At 34.4% G+C, this 18,764-nt stretch overlaps 1 protein-coding gene across 4 annotated transcripts in view; it reads right to left on the bottom strand.

The window, feature by feature from the left end:
- ANKHD1 (ankyrin repeat and KH domain containing 1) overlaps positions 1-18,764 on the bottom strand; it is a 125,806-nt gene that overhangs the window by 33,737 nt on the left and 73,305 nt on the right. For all 4 annotated transcript variants that reach the window (XM_028103463.2, XM_088023274.1, XM_028103464.2 and 1 more), the window contains 4 exons: positions 11,253-11,340; positions 8,314-8,441; positions 7,959-8,102; positions 6,932-7,034 (listed from right to left, as the gene is read on the bottom strand). In XM_028103463.2, coding sequence (XP_027959264.1) covers positions 6,932-7,034; positions 7,959-8,102; positions 8,314-8,441; positions 11,253-11,340 — 463 coding nt within the window. The remainder of the gene's footprint in view (positions 1-6,931; positions 7,035-7,958; positions 8,103-8,313; positions 8,442-11,252; positions 11,341-18,764) is intronic.

The raw sequence follows: 18,764 nt of genomic DNA, 5'->3' as shown, positions 1-18,764 counted from the left end.
TAAACTAAACAACAGTAAATCCACTTTTAAAAAAGATCTGGGTAAAAAATAGTTGTTTACTCTTCTGAATTGCAATCAACATATATGAAAAACATTGGTAACTTAATAGTTTTAAAAATAAGATCATCCAATGCATTCAGCACGATTCTCAAGTCCAAAGGAAAAACGTCATCACCCATTTGATGTTAAAATACTCTGAATTACAAGAGGGCAATAAAACCACTAGAGGAAAAAAATCAGAGATTCAACTGTTTTTGTTTTGTTTTTGCTAGAATAGGAAATCTCAAAAATGCAGGTACCTCAAACATCTGCAACATGTTATTAATGAAAAAGTCCAACAGTTTTCCCCCTAGATACTGACTTTAACAGATTCAGGATACCACATTTCCCAAACTATAGCAATCACTTTAAGAGACTTAATTATTCTTTAAAAGCAACCTTCAGCAAAATGTATTACCCAGATTCAATTTCAAATTTATATCTGAGCAAAGGGATGGGTCAAGACCTTATCCTTTCAGAGCAAAAGCCATCATATTTGTGAGATAAATGTTTCTAAAGATATTATTTATTTACTTGAGAGAGAAAGAGAGAACACACTAGCAAGGGGAGGGACAGGATGGGGAGCAGACCCCCCTGCTGAGCAGGGAGCTCAACGCAGGGCTCAATCCCAGGACTCTGGGATCATGACCTGAGCCAAAGGCAGACACTCAACTGACTGAGCTACCCAGGCACCCTTGTGAGATAATTTAATAACTACTTCCATACGATCTTACAGGAATTCATGGTTTGATTTATTTGTTCCAAGTACCTAATAACAATCAACAGGTAAGAAAAGGGAGATTTACTGCCACAAATAGCAATGTAGATATCTGCTAATCCAGCAAAGAAATTTTCAAATCATGTAATAAATTCAATGACAATTCAAGCTCTGCAAAGACTGAATGTTCCTTTAAAATGTTCATTAATTTTAAAACATGCTATTTAATTTGTATTTAAGATTAAGGAAAACTAGGTAAGAGGTCAACACCAATCAGACTGGTAATTATATGACCACCCTGGACATTCTCAGATCTTAAAATCTTATAAACAGTGTGACCCAAAATAAGATTGGAATTTTGAGGACAGTAACAGATAGGAATAAGCCCTATCTTGTTAACAAATAAAATACAATAAGCTTAGAGCACAAGATTACTAAAATTAACTTATTTAACTTAATATAAAGATTAAGCCCAGGACATACGTAGCAGGGAAGAACAGGATGGTGAAAATAATGGACAAAAAGCAGTTCTTCCCAAAATAGCTAATAGTTGAGTATCTGTAATCATGGAGTTAGTGGGATTGCATAGATACACATTAAAGCATTAATACAAGTTATAAATCAAGAATAAAACAAGTTGGTAAAAACAAATAATGTCACCCAATTATTCCTAGAAGCTAAAGCAACACCTTCATGTTCGGGAAAAGTAGAGAATGGGACAAGTATCCCTTTAGCAACAAAAATTTTAGTAGGTAGGAAGGCTATAGTATAAGATGCCAGAATATAAGAGTTCTAGCTTTTTAAAACATCTCCCACTATCAGATACAAATAAATTAAATCTATTCACTAGTAGCATTGAGTGACATCATAAAGTACTATTTAGGAATACAGGTAAAGCCAACATCTTACTCTTTGGTCTGGTGTTTTCCTACTTTCTCAGCTTTCCCTTTTCCTCCATTAATAAAACTAAAAAAGTTTGTAATAGGAAACCATGATATAGAGACAGCTTTGAATATAGCCTTTATTTTACGCACAGTGAGAGAATGAAGTGGACATATACTTGCCAAAAATTGAGTTTACTATTAAAATGAGTTTAAGTCCATCAATCATTTTTGTGTCTAAATTAGTACTTTGTGCAATAAAAAATAAAGACCAAAGGGAAAAATACCTGACATACAGATGGATCTAGGTTTGGTTTCCTATTTCCTTACTTGTTTTTTGTCTAAGGAAATTTAAACATTGTCCCGCAATTCCCTTGCTTTCTTACATTACCACACAGCACCTTACTAGAATGATTTTTAAACAACACTCCCAACTGGGTCTTAGGTGGAAAAAAAAGACTGATGAAATACAGTTGAAAGTAACATAATTACATCAAGTGTAGTAGCATATATATTGTCTCATGGAATTTGTATTTGGATAAACAGATGTATATTATGTTCTAAGTTTCAATATAAAATATTTCTTTTTTTTAAGATTTTTCATTTGTTCGTTTGAAACACAAGAGATACAGAGAGAGAGCATGAGCAGGGGGAGAGGCAGAAGTAGACTTCCCGCTGAGCCAGGAGCCCGATGTGGGGTTCAATCCCAGGACCCTGGGATCATGACCTGAACCGAAGACAGAGGCTCAACCATCTGAGCCACCCAGGCGCCCCTATAAAATATTTCTTATTATGGTCACGGTAAAAAGTGAAAGCCACTGGCCTAGAAATAACTAATTTTTCCTTTATACCTAGATTTCTGTCTCAAAATTTCCCAAAGTAGCGGGGCATCCTATACATCTTTAACACAGAAGGATAACCAAGAGTGTCCAAAGAGACAGCATCTGTGTAACATGCTAAAAGATTAATTGAACCTCCTCCCTTTTACTGTAAATCTCATATGTTAAAAGACATTAAATTTGGCCATATGTAAATTCACATAAGCAGGATTACAAAATGGAAATTTGCTAAATTAGAGAATATTAGCAGTAAAATCTCCAGAGGAACACTCAATTTCATTCACTGTACCTATAATTTCTACACAATTTTAATGATTTGATATGAAAATGAGAACTTTTCATGTTACCTACTCCAATAAACAATTCTGGGATATAAAGTAGCATATTAATTTAATTCTTAGTTTATATTCAAATTTGTTTTCCATCTTTTCCCAACCATTCTAGAATACTATTTCTTCATTAATTTTTTAAACATCCTCTTTAATTACAATGTCTCTCTTCTTAAAAAAAAATTCTTAATAATTTTCTTTGTCTTCAGAATAATCTAAATTCTTAGCCTGGCACTCATTATTTAACAAATATTTGAACATCTAGTACAAGCAAGGCATAGTGGACCATACAAAGACAAGCAACATAAACCCTGCCCTTGAGGAGCTTACAGTCTAAAAGGGGAGATAAAAATGTACAAAACCAAATACAAAGGTAAAGCCAAGGGCTGGCAGGCTTGGAAATGGGAGAGAGGGTGTATAATATGGGTAATATGGGAACCCTTATGCATTGCTAGTGGGAGTGTAAATTGCTGTACCCATTCTAGAGAGCAATTTGTGGCACTGGTCAGATAAACATTATGGAGTCCTATGACAGGTAATTTTTTTTTTTTTTTTTAAGAGAGAGCGAGCGAGCACATACATGGTGGGGGGAGGGGCAGAGGGAGAGGTAGAGAGAGAATCTCAAGCAGACTCCCCACTGAGCTCGGAGCCCCAGGCCACCGTGCTTGATCTCACCACCCTGAGATCATGACCAGGGCCAAAATCAAGAGGCAGATGCTTAACTGACTGAGTCACCCAGGCTCCTCCTATGACAGTAATTCTGTTCCTGATTTTATCCCAAAGAGATTCTCAAACAGATCCTTAAGATTTTATCCCAAAGAGATTCTCAAACAGATTGGTGGGGGATGAGAGGCAATTTGGATACCCATCACTGGAAAAAGACAAGTGAAAAATGGAAGATATAAAGGATGAAGCACTATGCTGCCAGCAGAAACAGTATAGAGGTAGACACATGGATAGATCTGTAAAAGTGTTGAGTGAAAAAAGTAAAAAACAAAACATGATCTATAGCATAATACCATGCATATAAATTAAAAATACACACAAAATAGGAAACATTTTATAAGAACTTATAAAAACAAAAGAATTCACATCATACACAACAGAATGATTGTCTACAGGGGAAGTATGATTAACTCAACCTTCTACACTTGAAGTCCAAGGCTTGGGAAGGGAAGGGGCAGGTGTGACCAGAGTCAGAAGGAAGATCCAATAAGGAGCTGTAGTACTCCAGAAGAAAGAAATTACTCCTTAAGAGGGCTTGAGGTGCACACAAAAGATGTGTTTTGTTTATCCTGACATCAATTTAATGTCTTGTGGTAGATTAGTTCTAAGTTGTACAACCTGCAGAGGATAATCACGAGTCCTATCTTTTAGAATCTCTGTAGAACCAGTTACAACAAATAAGTTAGATATAACAGTAGCTTTAATCAACAAATTTATTTACAAAACTGATTCAGAAAGGCATAAGGTTGATATTACTTATGCATCCTTTCCCAACTGAACATTCAAAGCTATAGTTAATAAAGCTAAATAATACTAGAAAACTGAGCATATCACTATCACTTGGTTTCACATTTTGTTTATAGAGGTGATCTTGAGGCCTTTGTCAGATGCCACCTAGAATGTCAAATCCTTTGAAAACCAACAAAGGATAAGTGAGATTAGCTGCCTAAATCAGGAGAATATGGGTCAATATGGATGGAACAAATGGTACAAATGGATCATGAAAGAAAAGAATATCTGGGTAGTATATATATAAAATACCTAGGTAAGTTTTAAGGGCATGAAAATATTTTAGGAGGATGCAGATACAAATAATAAAAAGACTTCAGGCAGAAGTAAAATGTTCTAAGAACTTAAAAGATGATTGCTACGAAAGGAAGAAAGTCCTAGAGAATAAGAACTCTCCCTCATCCCTAATCACATTTGCAATACAGATATAATCTATGGCCTTAGAAGAAACAAAAACAACTGGGTCAAAGAGAGATTTCATCACTCAAAGGAACTTCTTTAGAGACATAAATGAGAAGTTTTAAGGAGAAAAAGCCACTTTAAGGAGGAAAAAGTAATAATATATCTTTTATGATTTAAGATACGTTTTCCTATCTGGGTAATTCAGTGTGTACATTTACATCATCAACTAATTTTTCCTGATTCATAGTGATACAATATTCTATGATGCACATGATTTATACTAAAATAACATCTAAATACGGTGCATCATCGCAGTTTGATTCTACATAAAGGAATATTAGGTTGGCAATGCCACGTGGCATCTGGCAACAGCAAGTACCCAAGTATCTAAATACAACTGTTAATTTTTTCCTTCTCTTATAATTTAGTAAATGAAAGATTACTCAAAAGGCTAGTTCATTTTTATGCTATTTGATAAGTAATAAAACATCAAAGTGAAGAAAATTAAGTAGATACCAAGTATCAGATGGTATTTCAGTAATTAAAAAATATGATTATTCACTTGACCATCAACTTGAAGAAACCCTACCCAAACATTTCTGTTGACTTACATATTAAACCTAAATTTGAAATGTTTTACTTCTTCTCTGCACACATTCCATGTCCTTCCCAGATTATTTGATTATTTTGTGGCTCTGTTATTAATATAGTTTTTGAATCATTTCTTTTTTTTTTTTTAAGATTTTATTTATTTATTCATGAGAGACACAGAGAGAGAGAGAGCGAGAGAGAGGCAGAGGGAGAAGCAGGCTCCCAAGGAGCAGGGAGCCCGATGCGGGACTCGATCCCAGGACTCTGGGATCATGACCTGAGCCGAAGGCAGATGCTTAACCATCTGAGCCACCCAGGCGCCCTGAATCATTTCTTATTTAGTATTGAATTTCCCCAGCCAAAGTTACTGGAGTCCTCTACAATGTATAGCCAAACAAAAAACAAAAACAGACACATTTATGTTTAAATATTTTACTAACAGTAAAGTCAATTAGGATGCTTATTTTCCTTAACAAGTACATGCTTAATTTGCTTTTTATTTGTTAAAATTAAAAACAGCAGTCTTCATTTTCTGAAGAGTTTGAATAGCTAGGTGTCCAATGGAAAACTCCATTATTAGCTTAAGTCAGAGAGATTACAGATATTTTATCTCTGAAATTAATAGTTTAGAAATGAAGTAACCCTTGGTCAAGGCCCTCAATACTCTAAATTACTCAAATTGACATAATTTAAAAGAAGCTTCTGCTTGGTGCTGTAACAGTCAACTCTAACGAACTTTTCTTAAATCAAAGAGAAACTAACATATACTTATACACCACAATGTGCTTTCAAAAATCTAGAGCTTGGTTATCATATACTGAATGAAATATGCTCATAAATTTGTTTTTATGTAATTTTTAAATACCTTACACATTACCTATTTTATTTCAGGGAACTCATATAAGACAACTATACATGAGTATCAAGGGAAAGTACTTTATATCTACAAGTGAAAAAGCAGGAAAATATCAGAGTTCATAAACTTGAGTCCTTTAAATAGTATATGCTTCTTAATATTTACTTGGATATTATTTATATACTTCCCCCCACCAATGTTTATAGCAGCAATGTCCACAATAGCCAAACAATGGAAAGAGCCAAGATGTCTATATACTTTTTGATAGTTACTTGTCTAGGTTCACATAATGACAGATATTAGCCCACCATATTCAGCATTACATGAAAGAAACTAAATGTAATTCTTAAACTTCTCTTTCAGTTGCATCAATGCTACAAAGACTTAACTAGACAGCAAACACACATTTCCATTCCTCATATTGTACTATTTAACAAAAGAACTGTCAAATGGAAAATGAATGTCTGATAAATTTTTGTTACTGTAATATAATCAACAAGTTGATATGCTTTTTAACTATTTTTATCTGTGCCAGAAGAAAACTACACCTAGCAGTATGTTAACAAGATAATTAGAAGTGACTTTTCCTAGTATTTATCTTCTTTCTTTTATAAACAGTCTGTGAGACTTAGCATTTGTCAGAATTACCTACCTCAATTAATCCTGGGTACACATTAACTGTATACCATTAAAGTACTTTTATGAATTCATTAATTAGGTGCTAAAATACCCATTTTAAGGAAAATAATTCAATAACTAACCTTTTTGTACTCCTAAAAGGGCAGGAGAGTTCTCCTGTGATGTTCTGTCAGGTTCTTGGGGAGGTACAACCATGGCGAGTGTATGCATTGGTACACGTGGAACCTAAAAAGTTAACTCAGAAAAAATATCATCTCAGACCAAAGAATAAAACAAGGGCCCATAAATCAAATGGAAATTTAGATGTTCTTCATATATTACCAACTTCATTGTTTTGTTTCTAAAAAAAAAAAAAAAAAAACGAACCAAACAAAAGCCTTCACCAAGGAATAATTTCTGAGAATACTGAATTGGACAAACTCTGGCGCTCTATAGGCAGTGAATGATTTAAGCTAAACAGAATTAGTGTTACTCTCTTATTAGAGAGAAAGCCTTGTTGGGCCTTGGTTGTTCTGATTATAGCCAGGAGTACAAGTCACATATTGACTGGCCAATTTACCCTTGTTCAAATTCTGTACAGGTCAAAAAAAGAAAATCCAACATAGTCCCTAATTGGGGTATTTTAGCAGTTCTCAGGATAACTTTGTATACTTAGTATACTCTATTCTCTCCATATTTTTAGGTAGGTTTAAAAATTACTTTTATCAATTTTTGGTGCATATTTCCTGGTTAATTACACTTTCCTGGTTAACAAAAGTAACTATCTCTAGAATAACTAATATTGTCTTGGGAGGTAGTAAGGAAGAAGTTGTCCCTTGGTTTAAGGTTATGCTTAATGTATTCATTAAAAACAAATAACCCTAAAGACCTAGCTATAGTAGGTTGACAACTTGGAAAATTTATATTTATATATAAATTTTATATATATATTTATATATAAATTTATATATAAAAAGAAATTTTCAGTAAATAAGGCGATACGTAATTTTCATGTACTTTTGAAGAAAATAAATCTTAAAGAATTTAGGATCATGTTTAGCTCAATACGTAATAGAAAAGAGAAACAAATCCATTTTCCTTAAAACTAATTTTAAACAAAAACTCCCAATTTGGAGGCTTTATATTTATAAATCAGCTGTTTTATTTTACCTGAGATTGATCTTGAGAAGGTGAGGTGAGCTGAGACACATCTGTAGTAGGAACTGACAGAACATTGTTTGGATAATCCAACAGATAAGAAACAACATTAGTATGGCCACCTTTTGCAGCTTCGATGAGCATCGTCGAGCCATCCTGAGAAAGATGGACAAAGCCATTAATCAATTATTTGTAAATTTCTTCTTACAATTGCTATAAACATTTAGTTTCTTAGCAGCCTGTCTAGAACCAAAACTCATTTATAAATAGTAATGAATATGAAGCACTGAGACCAGGCAAACACATCTTCAGTATCTTTTAATAATAATGACTATATTATTCATTTACTTATTTTTAGGTAGGCTACCTTGAGTCGATGAGTAGGGTCAGCTCCATGAGCCAAGAGTAGCTCAACAACAGCCAGGTGACCTCCTGCACATGCCAGTGACACTACCGTATGATCATTATTGGCTGTAGCCCTATTCACATTGGCACCTTCAAAGAAATATAAACAGCAATCTTAGAAAAAGGTAGAATCAAGCAAGTTCACAAATAATAGCACTTTAGAGATTTTTTTTTTTTGAAGTATGACATAGATACAAAAAAGTGCACAAATCGTAAGTGTATGGTTGAAAACTTTTCACAGAGTGAACACACCTGTGTAACCAGCACCCAGGTAAAGAAACAGAACATTATCCACATACCACAAGTCCCACACCTTGTGCCCTCTTTCAGTCACGCCCCACCCTTCCAATAGTACTACTATTCTGACTTCCAAACTGGTTTTAGGTTTTGAACTTTATATGAATGAAATCATACAGTGTACTCTTTTGTGTCTGGCTTCTTTCGCTCAATATAATATTTGTGAGATTCATCCACAATGTTGCGCGTAGCTGTAGTTCGTTCATTCAATATCACTTTTAAAATGGAAAATCTAGAAGACTAAGATTAATAAATATATACAGGTTAACATAAGCATCAAATAGTATCATTGTATCTAACTCTCAAAATGTTGTAAAGACATTTTTTATCTACTTCTAGAATGTGGCAATATAGCCAGGTCTCAAAGTCGAGAAAACAGATTTTTTAAACAATATTTAAGAGATCTTTAATTCTTTATATTGTATATTTTAAGTGTCAGAGGGACCTGGATATGGAGAGAAGACAAGAATATCCAAAAATGTTATCTGAAAGGCTATTTAGTAAGTTGTTCAACAGCTTTGTTCAACGTGACCTGAAGAAAGTCTAAATGCAAAACCCTTTCTTGGCCTCCTTTTTGATAAATTGTTTTTGACCCCTAAAAAAAATTACAATGTGCCGAAGTCTCAACTAGATAGTTATTCTTTCTTCCTTAATTCCAGACTTAGTTTCTGAAGAGAAAAATAAACCCATGGGAAAAACCAATATAATTAATTTAATTTTCAGAAATATCCAGCTGAACCTAATCCTAATTCACATAAAAGCACCTTTTGGGAAGGGCAAGCAAGACACACCAATAAACATTCTTATATTAGCAACATGCAATTATTTTTAAAGTTGTTAATAATAAATTTAGATGGCAGGATTGTTTAGCAGTTACTACAGTCTAGAAAGGCTATAATCAATGTGTTCCTCCTCCTGACAAGTCTGATTACATGCTTAGCAGGGTTGGTGTCGGCTATGATTAGATAACCCCCTCAGTCAAGGAGCCTGAGAGAATTCCAAAGGTTACCCATCTTTTTATTATTACTTCAGTATGCTTGAGGTAAATAGCTTTTACAGACTATGTTATAACACTATGAAAAGATACACCTTATTTGGTAGCACAAATGTGCTATTAAGAAAATAAACCTAGTTGGAATCCAATTAAAGAAGAAAAGAAGTATTTTTTTTTATTTTATTTATTTATTCAATAGAGAGAAACATAGCAAGAGAGGAGAAAGCAGCGGCAGAGGGAGAGGGAGAACCGGACTCCCCGCTGACCAAGGAGCCCGATGTGGGACTCTCCCAGAACCCTGGGATCATGACTTGAGCCAAAGGCAGACACTTAACGAATAAGCCACCCAGGCGCCCAAGAAAATAAGTGTATTTAAAAGATAAAATTTTATACTGCTTTCGTAGTGGCACAAAATATCTGAGTTCTGTTGGAATGTAGGTATAAAATTTTTATTTATTTATTTATTTTTTAAAGGCTTCCAATTTATTTTTTTTTTAAGATTTTATTTATTTATTTGAGAGAGAGAGAATGAGAGATAGAGAGCATGAGAGGGAAGAGGGTGAGAGGGAGAAGCAGACTCCCCGCTGAGTGGGGAGCCTGATGTGGGACTCGATCCCGGGACTCCAGGATCATGACCTGAGCCGAAGGCAGTCGCTTAACCAACTGAGCCACCCAGGCGCCCTATTTATTTATTTTTAATAAAATTCTTTTTTTAGGGGCTCAGTTGGTTAAGTGCCTGCTTTCAGCTCAGGTCATGATCCCAAGGTCCTGGGATTGAGCCCTGCGTCGGGCTCCCTGCTCAGCAGGGAGCCTGCTTCTCCCTCTTCTCCCTTGCTGGTGTCCTCTCTTGCTATCTCTGTCACTGTCTCTGTCTCTTTCTCAAATAAATAAATAGAATCTTAAAAAAACACATTTTAAAATTCTTATTTTAACAACATGACATCACCCAAGCAGACTTCCCTTGCATTTTACCATCCTACCCCAGGATCTTTCATCAAATGCTAGAGTACCTCTAACACTAAACACACAGTTAGGCTGAACCAAATGAAATCGCTAATATTACCATTTTTGATGTATAAAATGACAGTTTTGTGGTTCAACCTAATGTGGGTTCAGCAGTATTTCACTTTTTGTTAGTGAACAGTCTTGAACTATCTCCATCCATCATGTGAACTTCTTTGCCTAAATATATTCTAATAATACAACCTCTGGAGGAATATAAAAATATACATAACACCCTTGTATATGTGGTTAATTCAACTGTACAATAAACAGTAGTGCCTCCCAACCCCACCTCCCAGCAGAACTGCCTTATCATTAAGTGCTGAACAATACTCTATCTACTAAATATAACTGGATGTTTTACATTTGGCTTTTCCAACTTTGGGTAGCAATAATATGCTGCTTAGCTGCCAAAATTCAAATTCAAAACTAATATAGAAAAATCCCAATAAGTACCTCATGAACTCTACACTTACTAAATAAAATATAGCAACAAAAGACTAGGATACAATACTTGGACTGTAGGAAAAATAGCTCTAACACAAATTGCGCCAGTTTAGGATTTTCTTTTTTCAGAAATGATAGCCTCTTACTTGTGCTTCCCTTACCTTTGCTAATAAGAAACTGCACGGTGCACAAATGACCAGCTCTTGCAGCTTTCATCAAAGGTGTTCTTCCACCCTCAGATTCGTGTTCCTATTAAAGAAACATCAGTGCCGATTCATTAACCATCTATTTTAAACACAGTACAAATGACATGAGAAATAAGATTTAATACTTACTGTAGCCACTTATAATATCTATCTCAATTCCTTCAAAATGTAGGATTAATTTCAGTCCACAGGAGATGGCATAACTTTTCAAGGGCAAGTTCACTTTTGCATACCAAACAGCGTTTAAAGATATTACTTATGTTTAGTTTGAGCCTCAAAGAGAAATAGCTGCATTTTTCTAATCCTAAAGTCAAAAAGATGTTTTCCTAACTATTCACATCAATTGTGAAAAAAGAACCTTAGTCTTACACATGATTAAGAAGATCCTGATCTTACCATATTAGAAACCAATAAGAACTCTATCATAGGACAGAAACCAGTTCTTTTTTAAAATTTTATTTATCCAGAAACCAGTCTCTAAAGAAGAACACTAAACACTATGGTATTTCAAGACTAAAGAGAAAAGAAAAAAGGAGACGACATACCAACAAGCAGACATTTTATTAGACTAGAAATTAAATATGTGAATACTGAAAGGCAAAAGAAGCAGTTTTATAATAGCAGAAGACTGTTATTCCTTCTAGGAAGTTTGCCAGCAAGAGAAGTGAATGATAAAACAGCTTGCTACCATCCTAATATCAAATGCCCCTAAAAGGAGCTTGCTAATATGCTAAGTAGTACTGCTGGGAGAACTGTGAACTCTTATTACATTCATCTAAGTATTAAAATGTAGCTGACTGATGAGCACTGGGTGTTGTATTACAACTGAATTCTACCCCAGAAACCAATCTTGCACTGTATGTTAACTATAAACAAAAAGTGGGAGCCTGGGTGGCTCAGTCGGTTGGGCATCTGCCTTGAGCTCAGGTCATGATCCCAGAGTCCTGGGATCAAGTCCCGCATCAGGCTCCCTGCTCAGCTCGGAGTCTGTTTCTCCTCTGCCTCTTCCCTCTGCTTGTGTTCTCTCTCTCTCAAATAAATAATAAATAAAAATAAATAAAATAAAATGTAGCTGATATACTGCTTCTATGAAAAGTTCGCTCACTTATCCTGTTTCATTATGTATGTAAACATTAATTTCTGTTGTTCTGGTCCTCTTTTGTTACTAAGAAAAACTTGATAAAGGGGTGCCTGGGTGGTTCAGTCTCTGCCTTTGGCTCAGGTCACGATCCCAGACTCCTGGGACTGAGCCCCACATAGGGATCCCTGCTCAGCAGGGAGTCTGCTTCTCCCTCTCCCTCTGCCCCTCCACCCCACTAGTGTGTACGCTCTCTCTCTCTCAAATAAATAAATAAAATCTTAAAAAAAAACTTGATAAAGAACAGTGCTTAAGTCAAGCTTTACTTCAGCTCTATTCTAATTAACTCTGAGAATCCTTTAGCTACCATAGTCAACTTAAAAATAGTGTGCTCAGGGTGCCTGGCTGGCTCAGCCAGTGGACTATGCAACTCTTGATCTCTGGGGTTGAGTTCGAGTCCCACATTGGGTGTGGAAATTACTTAAAAAATAAAATCTTTTTTAAAAAATATTTATTTATTTGAGAGAGAGAGAGAGAGAATAACCAGGAGGGGCAGAGAGAGGGAGAGAAAATCTCAAGCAGACTCCATGCTGTGTGGAGCCCAATATAGGGCTTGTTCACATGACCCTGGGATCATGAACTGAGATGCAATCAAGAGTCAGAGGCTTAACCAGCTAAGCCACCCAGGTGCCCCTAAAAAATAAAATCTTAAAAAAATACATAGTGTGCTCTGCTAATAGGATACTTTTCAGTCTGTTTATACAACTATACCTAATCTACAACTTAGGCAAACTAACAATGAGAAATAAGTAGATTGTCAACCCAATGGAAACTTTAAACTGGTCTGCAGTGACAAGAATTACACTCTAAAAGAGATTTAAAAATTCTTATCTTGATAGTACAGAATCTCAACCTCTTATAAAAATTAATTTATGTTTTGACTTCTTGTTATATATTTTGATGAGATGACAATCTTTACTAACTTTAAAATATAGAAGATGGTTAATACAGGTGATGCCAAAATCATTTGGCTTTAGAATGGATTGTGAATTTACATTCAAATGTAGGCAAATCTAACATTCTGGCAATTTACTTAAAATGGAATATACATATGAAGATCTTAGTCAGAAAGACCTTGAAAGTTGTTCAGTTTTTCCATTTCACTTTTTTTCTGAATTATCAATGCAATCAACTACAATCTGGAAATAAATTGCTCCTTTGGCAATTTGTTATTTCCACTCCTAACTCAAGGCCTTTCTGCTCAAGCTGTTCTTTCTTCCCTGTAACACTTCTCTATTAGCTCCTTTTCATCCTTCAGATCTCAAGCCAAGTGTTATTTCCTCAAGGTAGACCTCCCTGAACTTCCTGACCCAATTACTCTTTCTATTATAAATCTTCCTTGACTTATGATGGGGTTACGTACAGATAAACCCATTTTAAGTTGAAAATATCTTAAGTTCAAAGTGCATTTTATACACCTAACCTACTGAATATCATACCTTAGCTAAGCCTACCTTAAACATGCTCAGAGCATTTGCCCACAGCTGGGACAAAAAATCACCAAGCACAAAGTCTACTTCATAATAAAGTACTTAAAATCTCATGTAATGAATGAATTCTGTACTGAAAGTAAAAAACAGAATGGTTCTATGAGTTCATAATGGTTGCGAGTGCATTGGTTGTTATCCTTGGCTCACCGTAGCTGCTGCTCACTGCTGTTGCCCAGCATCCTGAGAGTATCTTACCATATATCGCCAGCCCAGGAAAATGTCAAAATTCAAAATTCGAAGTATGGTTTCTACTGAATGCGTATCACTTTTGCACCATCATAAAGTCGAAAAATCGTAAGTGAACCATCGTAAGTCCGGGACCATCTGTATGGACATAGCTATATGAAGCACTCCTTCATAAGTTTCAATCATATATTAGTTTGTATAACTATTTGCTTACATGTCTCTGCCACTAAACTGTAAGCTCCATGAGAACACCAATCGTGTCCATTTTTGCTTACCATTACATACCTAATGTCTAAAACAATAAAGTGCGTGAATACGGTTTACCAAGAAGGAACCTATGTGTAACTGACCTCTCAAATCTTCCCTCTTAGTACTGAGGTTTGAAGTTTTAATTTTCTACTAGGTAAATAAGAGAAAGAAAAGTTAATTTAACAAGAAATTAAGGTTAGTAGCTAAACTCAGAATTAGACATTCATTATCTGCATTTGATAATACACTGTTACTAGAACATGGGTGGGCAATATTAACGTCACTTTTTTTTTCCTTTTTCTTTCTTTCTCATCTCTTAGGCCTAGCAGCGGCACCCGGCAGCATATCTAGGTCCTGTGAGTAATGGCAAAGACAAAGGACTGTGAAAGCCCTCCTTTAGAATAAACTTTTAAAATAACTGTTAGTTCTGCATATATAAAATATTACTATAGCTCTTATAAGATAAAACATCAGAAAGTATAGTCCCAAGATCCTCACCCCAAGTTAAATTTCAAAATTCAATATACTAATAAAATTCCTGAAATAAAAGGTGCGAAAAGCTGTCTATTTTCCTTGCATTCTTTGGTTTTGAAAAACATAATTATATTTGAGAAAATGGTAGGTAAAATAATGCCCCAACTTTATAATGTATTTATATTTCATGTCCTAAAATCAATAATGTAAATCCTACAACATATGTAATTTGCCCCCAAATATCTGACCATTAAATCTTTCTCTTAAAATAGGAAATCAGGGGCACCTGGGTGGCTCAGTCGGTTGAGTGGCCAACTCCTGATTTTGGCGTGGGTCATGATCTTGGGGTCTGGGGACAGAGCCCCACATTGGGCTCTGCACTCAGCAGTGAGTCTGCTTGAGCCTCTCTCTCTCTCTGCCCCCCCCAACCCCTGCTCTTTTGTATGCACGCACATGCGCTCTCTCACACTAAATAAATAAATCTCTAAAATAGGAATCAAATTTGTATATACTACTTACTTATGAATGTTGGGTTTGTTAGCAAAGCCAATATTTGTTCAGATCAATCAAATTTTAGGATATAATTTATGGCATTTTTTCCTTCATAAACAAAGAAAGTTATTTTTCAAAGTTATAAACTTAAATATTGCACATTGTAACATTTCTTCTTTCTCTGTTCTTGCAAACAGCTGGAACAATATAGGGTTTATTTATTCCTTGAACATTTGGTAAAACTCACCTATAAATTCATCTGAGCTTCTTCCTTTCATTGGATGGATGACTTTAAACTACCGATTCAATGTGTAATATACTTATTGTTCTACTGAGGTTTCCTATTCATGAGTTAATTTTGACAAATTTATATATTCACAGAAAAAAATCAGCATTCATTTCACGTATTGATTGTTCATAGGATTATCTTATAAATTTTAAAGATCTCTACTGTATCATATAGTTATAACTCCCTTTAAATTTCTACCATTTACCTGTGCCTTTCCCCCTTTTAAAAAAAGGGGGAAATTTTTATCTATTTCAGTAGTTGTGTTTTGTTGTTGTTAAACCAGCTTTTAAGTTTGCTTTTCTTCCCTATTTTTTATCCCTATTTTTTGTTGTTTTCTATTAATTTTGCTTTTATCTTTATTAGTTCATTACTTCGTGGTGCTATTTGTTGTTCTTTTATTGGCTTCATTTACTTTCATTTTATATATATAAAAAAATCTTTCCTTCTAAGGTCCACTTTAGCTGTATCCTCCCACTTAAGTTTTGATGTATAGTTTTTGTGATAATTTCTTTGTAATTTTTACTATGATTGCCTCATTAACCCATGAATTATGTACAAGTGTTTTTTCTTCATTTTCTAGGTGAATGAGATTTTTAAAAAAGGTTTTATTGTTAATTTGTAATTTTAAAGCAATAGAGATCAAAGAATTTAGTCCATGTGACTAAGGAGTTTGTTTTAAAGACTTTGTAGCCTAAAACAGACAATTTTTAAACATGTTCCATGTACTGGAAAAGAAAACATAGTATATATAATGGAAACAGAATGTTAGCTATTTACAAGAGCAAATCTCATTTTTCTCTTAATAATTGTTTTATCTGTTTGATCAGCTTCATACAGAAGTCTGTGGAAAAAATCTATCACCACAAATGTAGACCTATCTTTCTTGTAACTTTGTAATTTTCTATTTTCTTTAGAAGGTAGATTATTAGTTACTGATTAATAACTGACATTATCAGTTGAAGGAACATTTATCTCTAAAAATGCTTTTGGCTTAAAATCTCATTTCATTGGATATTAATATTGCCTTACAGAACTTTTTCCATCACTTTGTCAACCTTCCCCTATCAGTTGTTTTAGATTTATCCCCTGAAGACAGAATTTGCTAGATTTTGATTTTTAATCTAATTCAAAAGTCTTTCCCTTTAACAACTGTGTTCAATAGATTTATATTTGTTCTGATTACTGATTTATTTTGCTAAAAAGAAATCTTTAAAGTTATTCAGTACCTGATCCTCCTCTCCTGAACAACACAGGGACTCTAGCATGGCTTTTCAACCTTCTAACACATCCTTCTGAATTTCATGCTATTGCTGTCTAGAATTTTAGTATTATTTTGGTTTTAAGCATAAAAATTTATGTTTTGTATTAAAAAATTTATATTTATAATATGTTTTACTAATTTCTTTGCTTACCGTAGCTTCCTGTATCCCACGCCTTCCTCCAGGATATATCTGTCTCCTTATTGATGTACATATCTTTTAGTAGTTCTTTTGGCAAGGATCTGAGGTGGTAAGCTCTTTCATTCTTTGTAGATCTGAAAATGAGCTTATTTTTCCTTCTCTGGAAGAGTAGTCGAGTATAGAATTCTATCTTTTTTCTTGGTATTTGGAGGATATTACTTCCCACTGTCTTCTGTGATTATTATTGTTGACGAGAATCTGCTGTCAAAAATTTGTTGTTCCTTTGAAGTAATGCATTTTTTCCCCTCTAGTAGCTTCTAAGATATTGTTTTTTATCTTTCAAATTCTACAGTTTCATTTGTTTTACTTATTAATTTTTCAATCAAGTATTCATGTCTGGCTTCAATTTCAGAAAATTCTCTATCATTAACTCTTCAAACATTGCCTCTACTTTGTATTTCTATCCTCTCATTCAGGAACTTGAAATGTGTGGTAGAGCTTCTCAATCTACCCTCTTTTTCTCAATTTCTCTTTCATAAAATCTTCCATTTCTTTATCTTTGCGCTTTATTGTGTTATTTGTTTAATCACCTGATTCACTAATTTTTTATTCAACTGTGTCCAATATACTATTTATCCCATATATTTTATATTTCCACAACTTTCCCTCTCACAAAGTTTAAATTTTTTATTTCATACCCATCTGTTCTTAATTCATAATTATTGGCTTTTGTTTGTCTCATGTTGTTTTATGGCTACTGGTTATAGTTTAAAATAAGCATGTTTAAAGTCTTTTATTTCAATTTCCTGGGCTTGTATTCTCCGGTTTTGCTGCTTTTTTGTTTGTTTGCTTACATTTTGACTATCTCTCCATGTAGATTTGCTCTTGAGCTTCATAATTTTTTTGAAAAGCTCATTTTGCATTAGAGTTTTTTCTTTTATTTCTATCCACAGACTTATCCCTTCTCATCAAATAGCCTGAAAGCTGCCTGAATCTGGCCCTAAAAGTCCATTTCAGCAGATCTTTCACTGACAACTTAAACTTCTGGTCTCCTGGAGTTATTTCAGTTCTGCTCACTAAATCAAAAAATAGTGTATTCCAAGTTCTTAGTTACACTGTTGTCTTTGCATCGTCATTCTACCAAGAACAAGTCATTTCTAACTGCAACCGTAGGAAGTTGCTTGCAGCTTTTTTTCCATCCTTGTTCACAGGTGGGGCAATAAGATCCCAGTTCCTTGCTTCATTCAAGTAGACTAGGTTTACTGGACTGCTCCATTTGCAATGCATTCAGTCCCCACTGCCCTAAAGAAATTGGAATCCCATCCCCCATAGCCCCCCTTTTTAAAAATTTTAATTCTCCTTGGGCCTATAGCTTCAGCTGTGGATCCACGCTCCATTTCTAGTCCAGTGTTCTTTAATCTTGTTTCTGACTATAGCTACATAATTTTAGCTTAGTTCATTTTTCTCCCTTATTTTATTTATTATATCTACGTACTTGAAACTACAGAGAGCAGAGAGCTTTCAAAATATACTAACACTGACTTCACCTTCTTGACTGGATGTCATTTGTACTTATATTTAAACAAACTTGAGATAGCTGAAAAGGACTCATTCAACATACAATAACCTAGAAAGAGAGAACTTGGCCTTCAAAAAGAAAAGGTATTAGGAGTTTTGTGTATTCACAAATAGCTTTAGATCAAGAAAAAAATAGATAAGTTTTTTAGCTTTGAATAGTAAAACTAAAAA

This window comes from Eumetopias jubatus, unplaced genomic scaffold, assembly GCF_037043125.1.
Source record: "Eumetopias jubatus isolate StellerSeaLion01/CBP00866 unplaced genomic scaffold, mEumJub1_p1.0 scaffold_5, whole genome shotgun sequence".
Lineage (NCBI taxonomy): Eukaryota > Metazoa > Chordata > Mammalia > Carnivora > Otariidae > Eumetopias > Eumetopias jubatus.
Note: the sequence above shows the minus strand (reverse complement) of the source record. Positions and strands in the feature narration are given on the sequence as shown.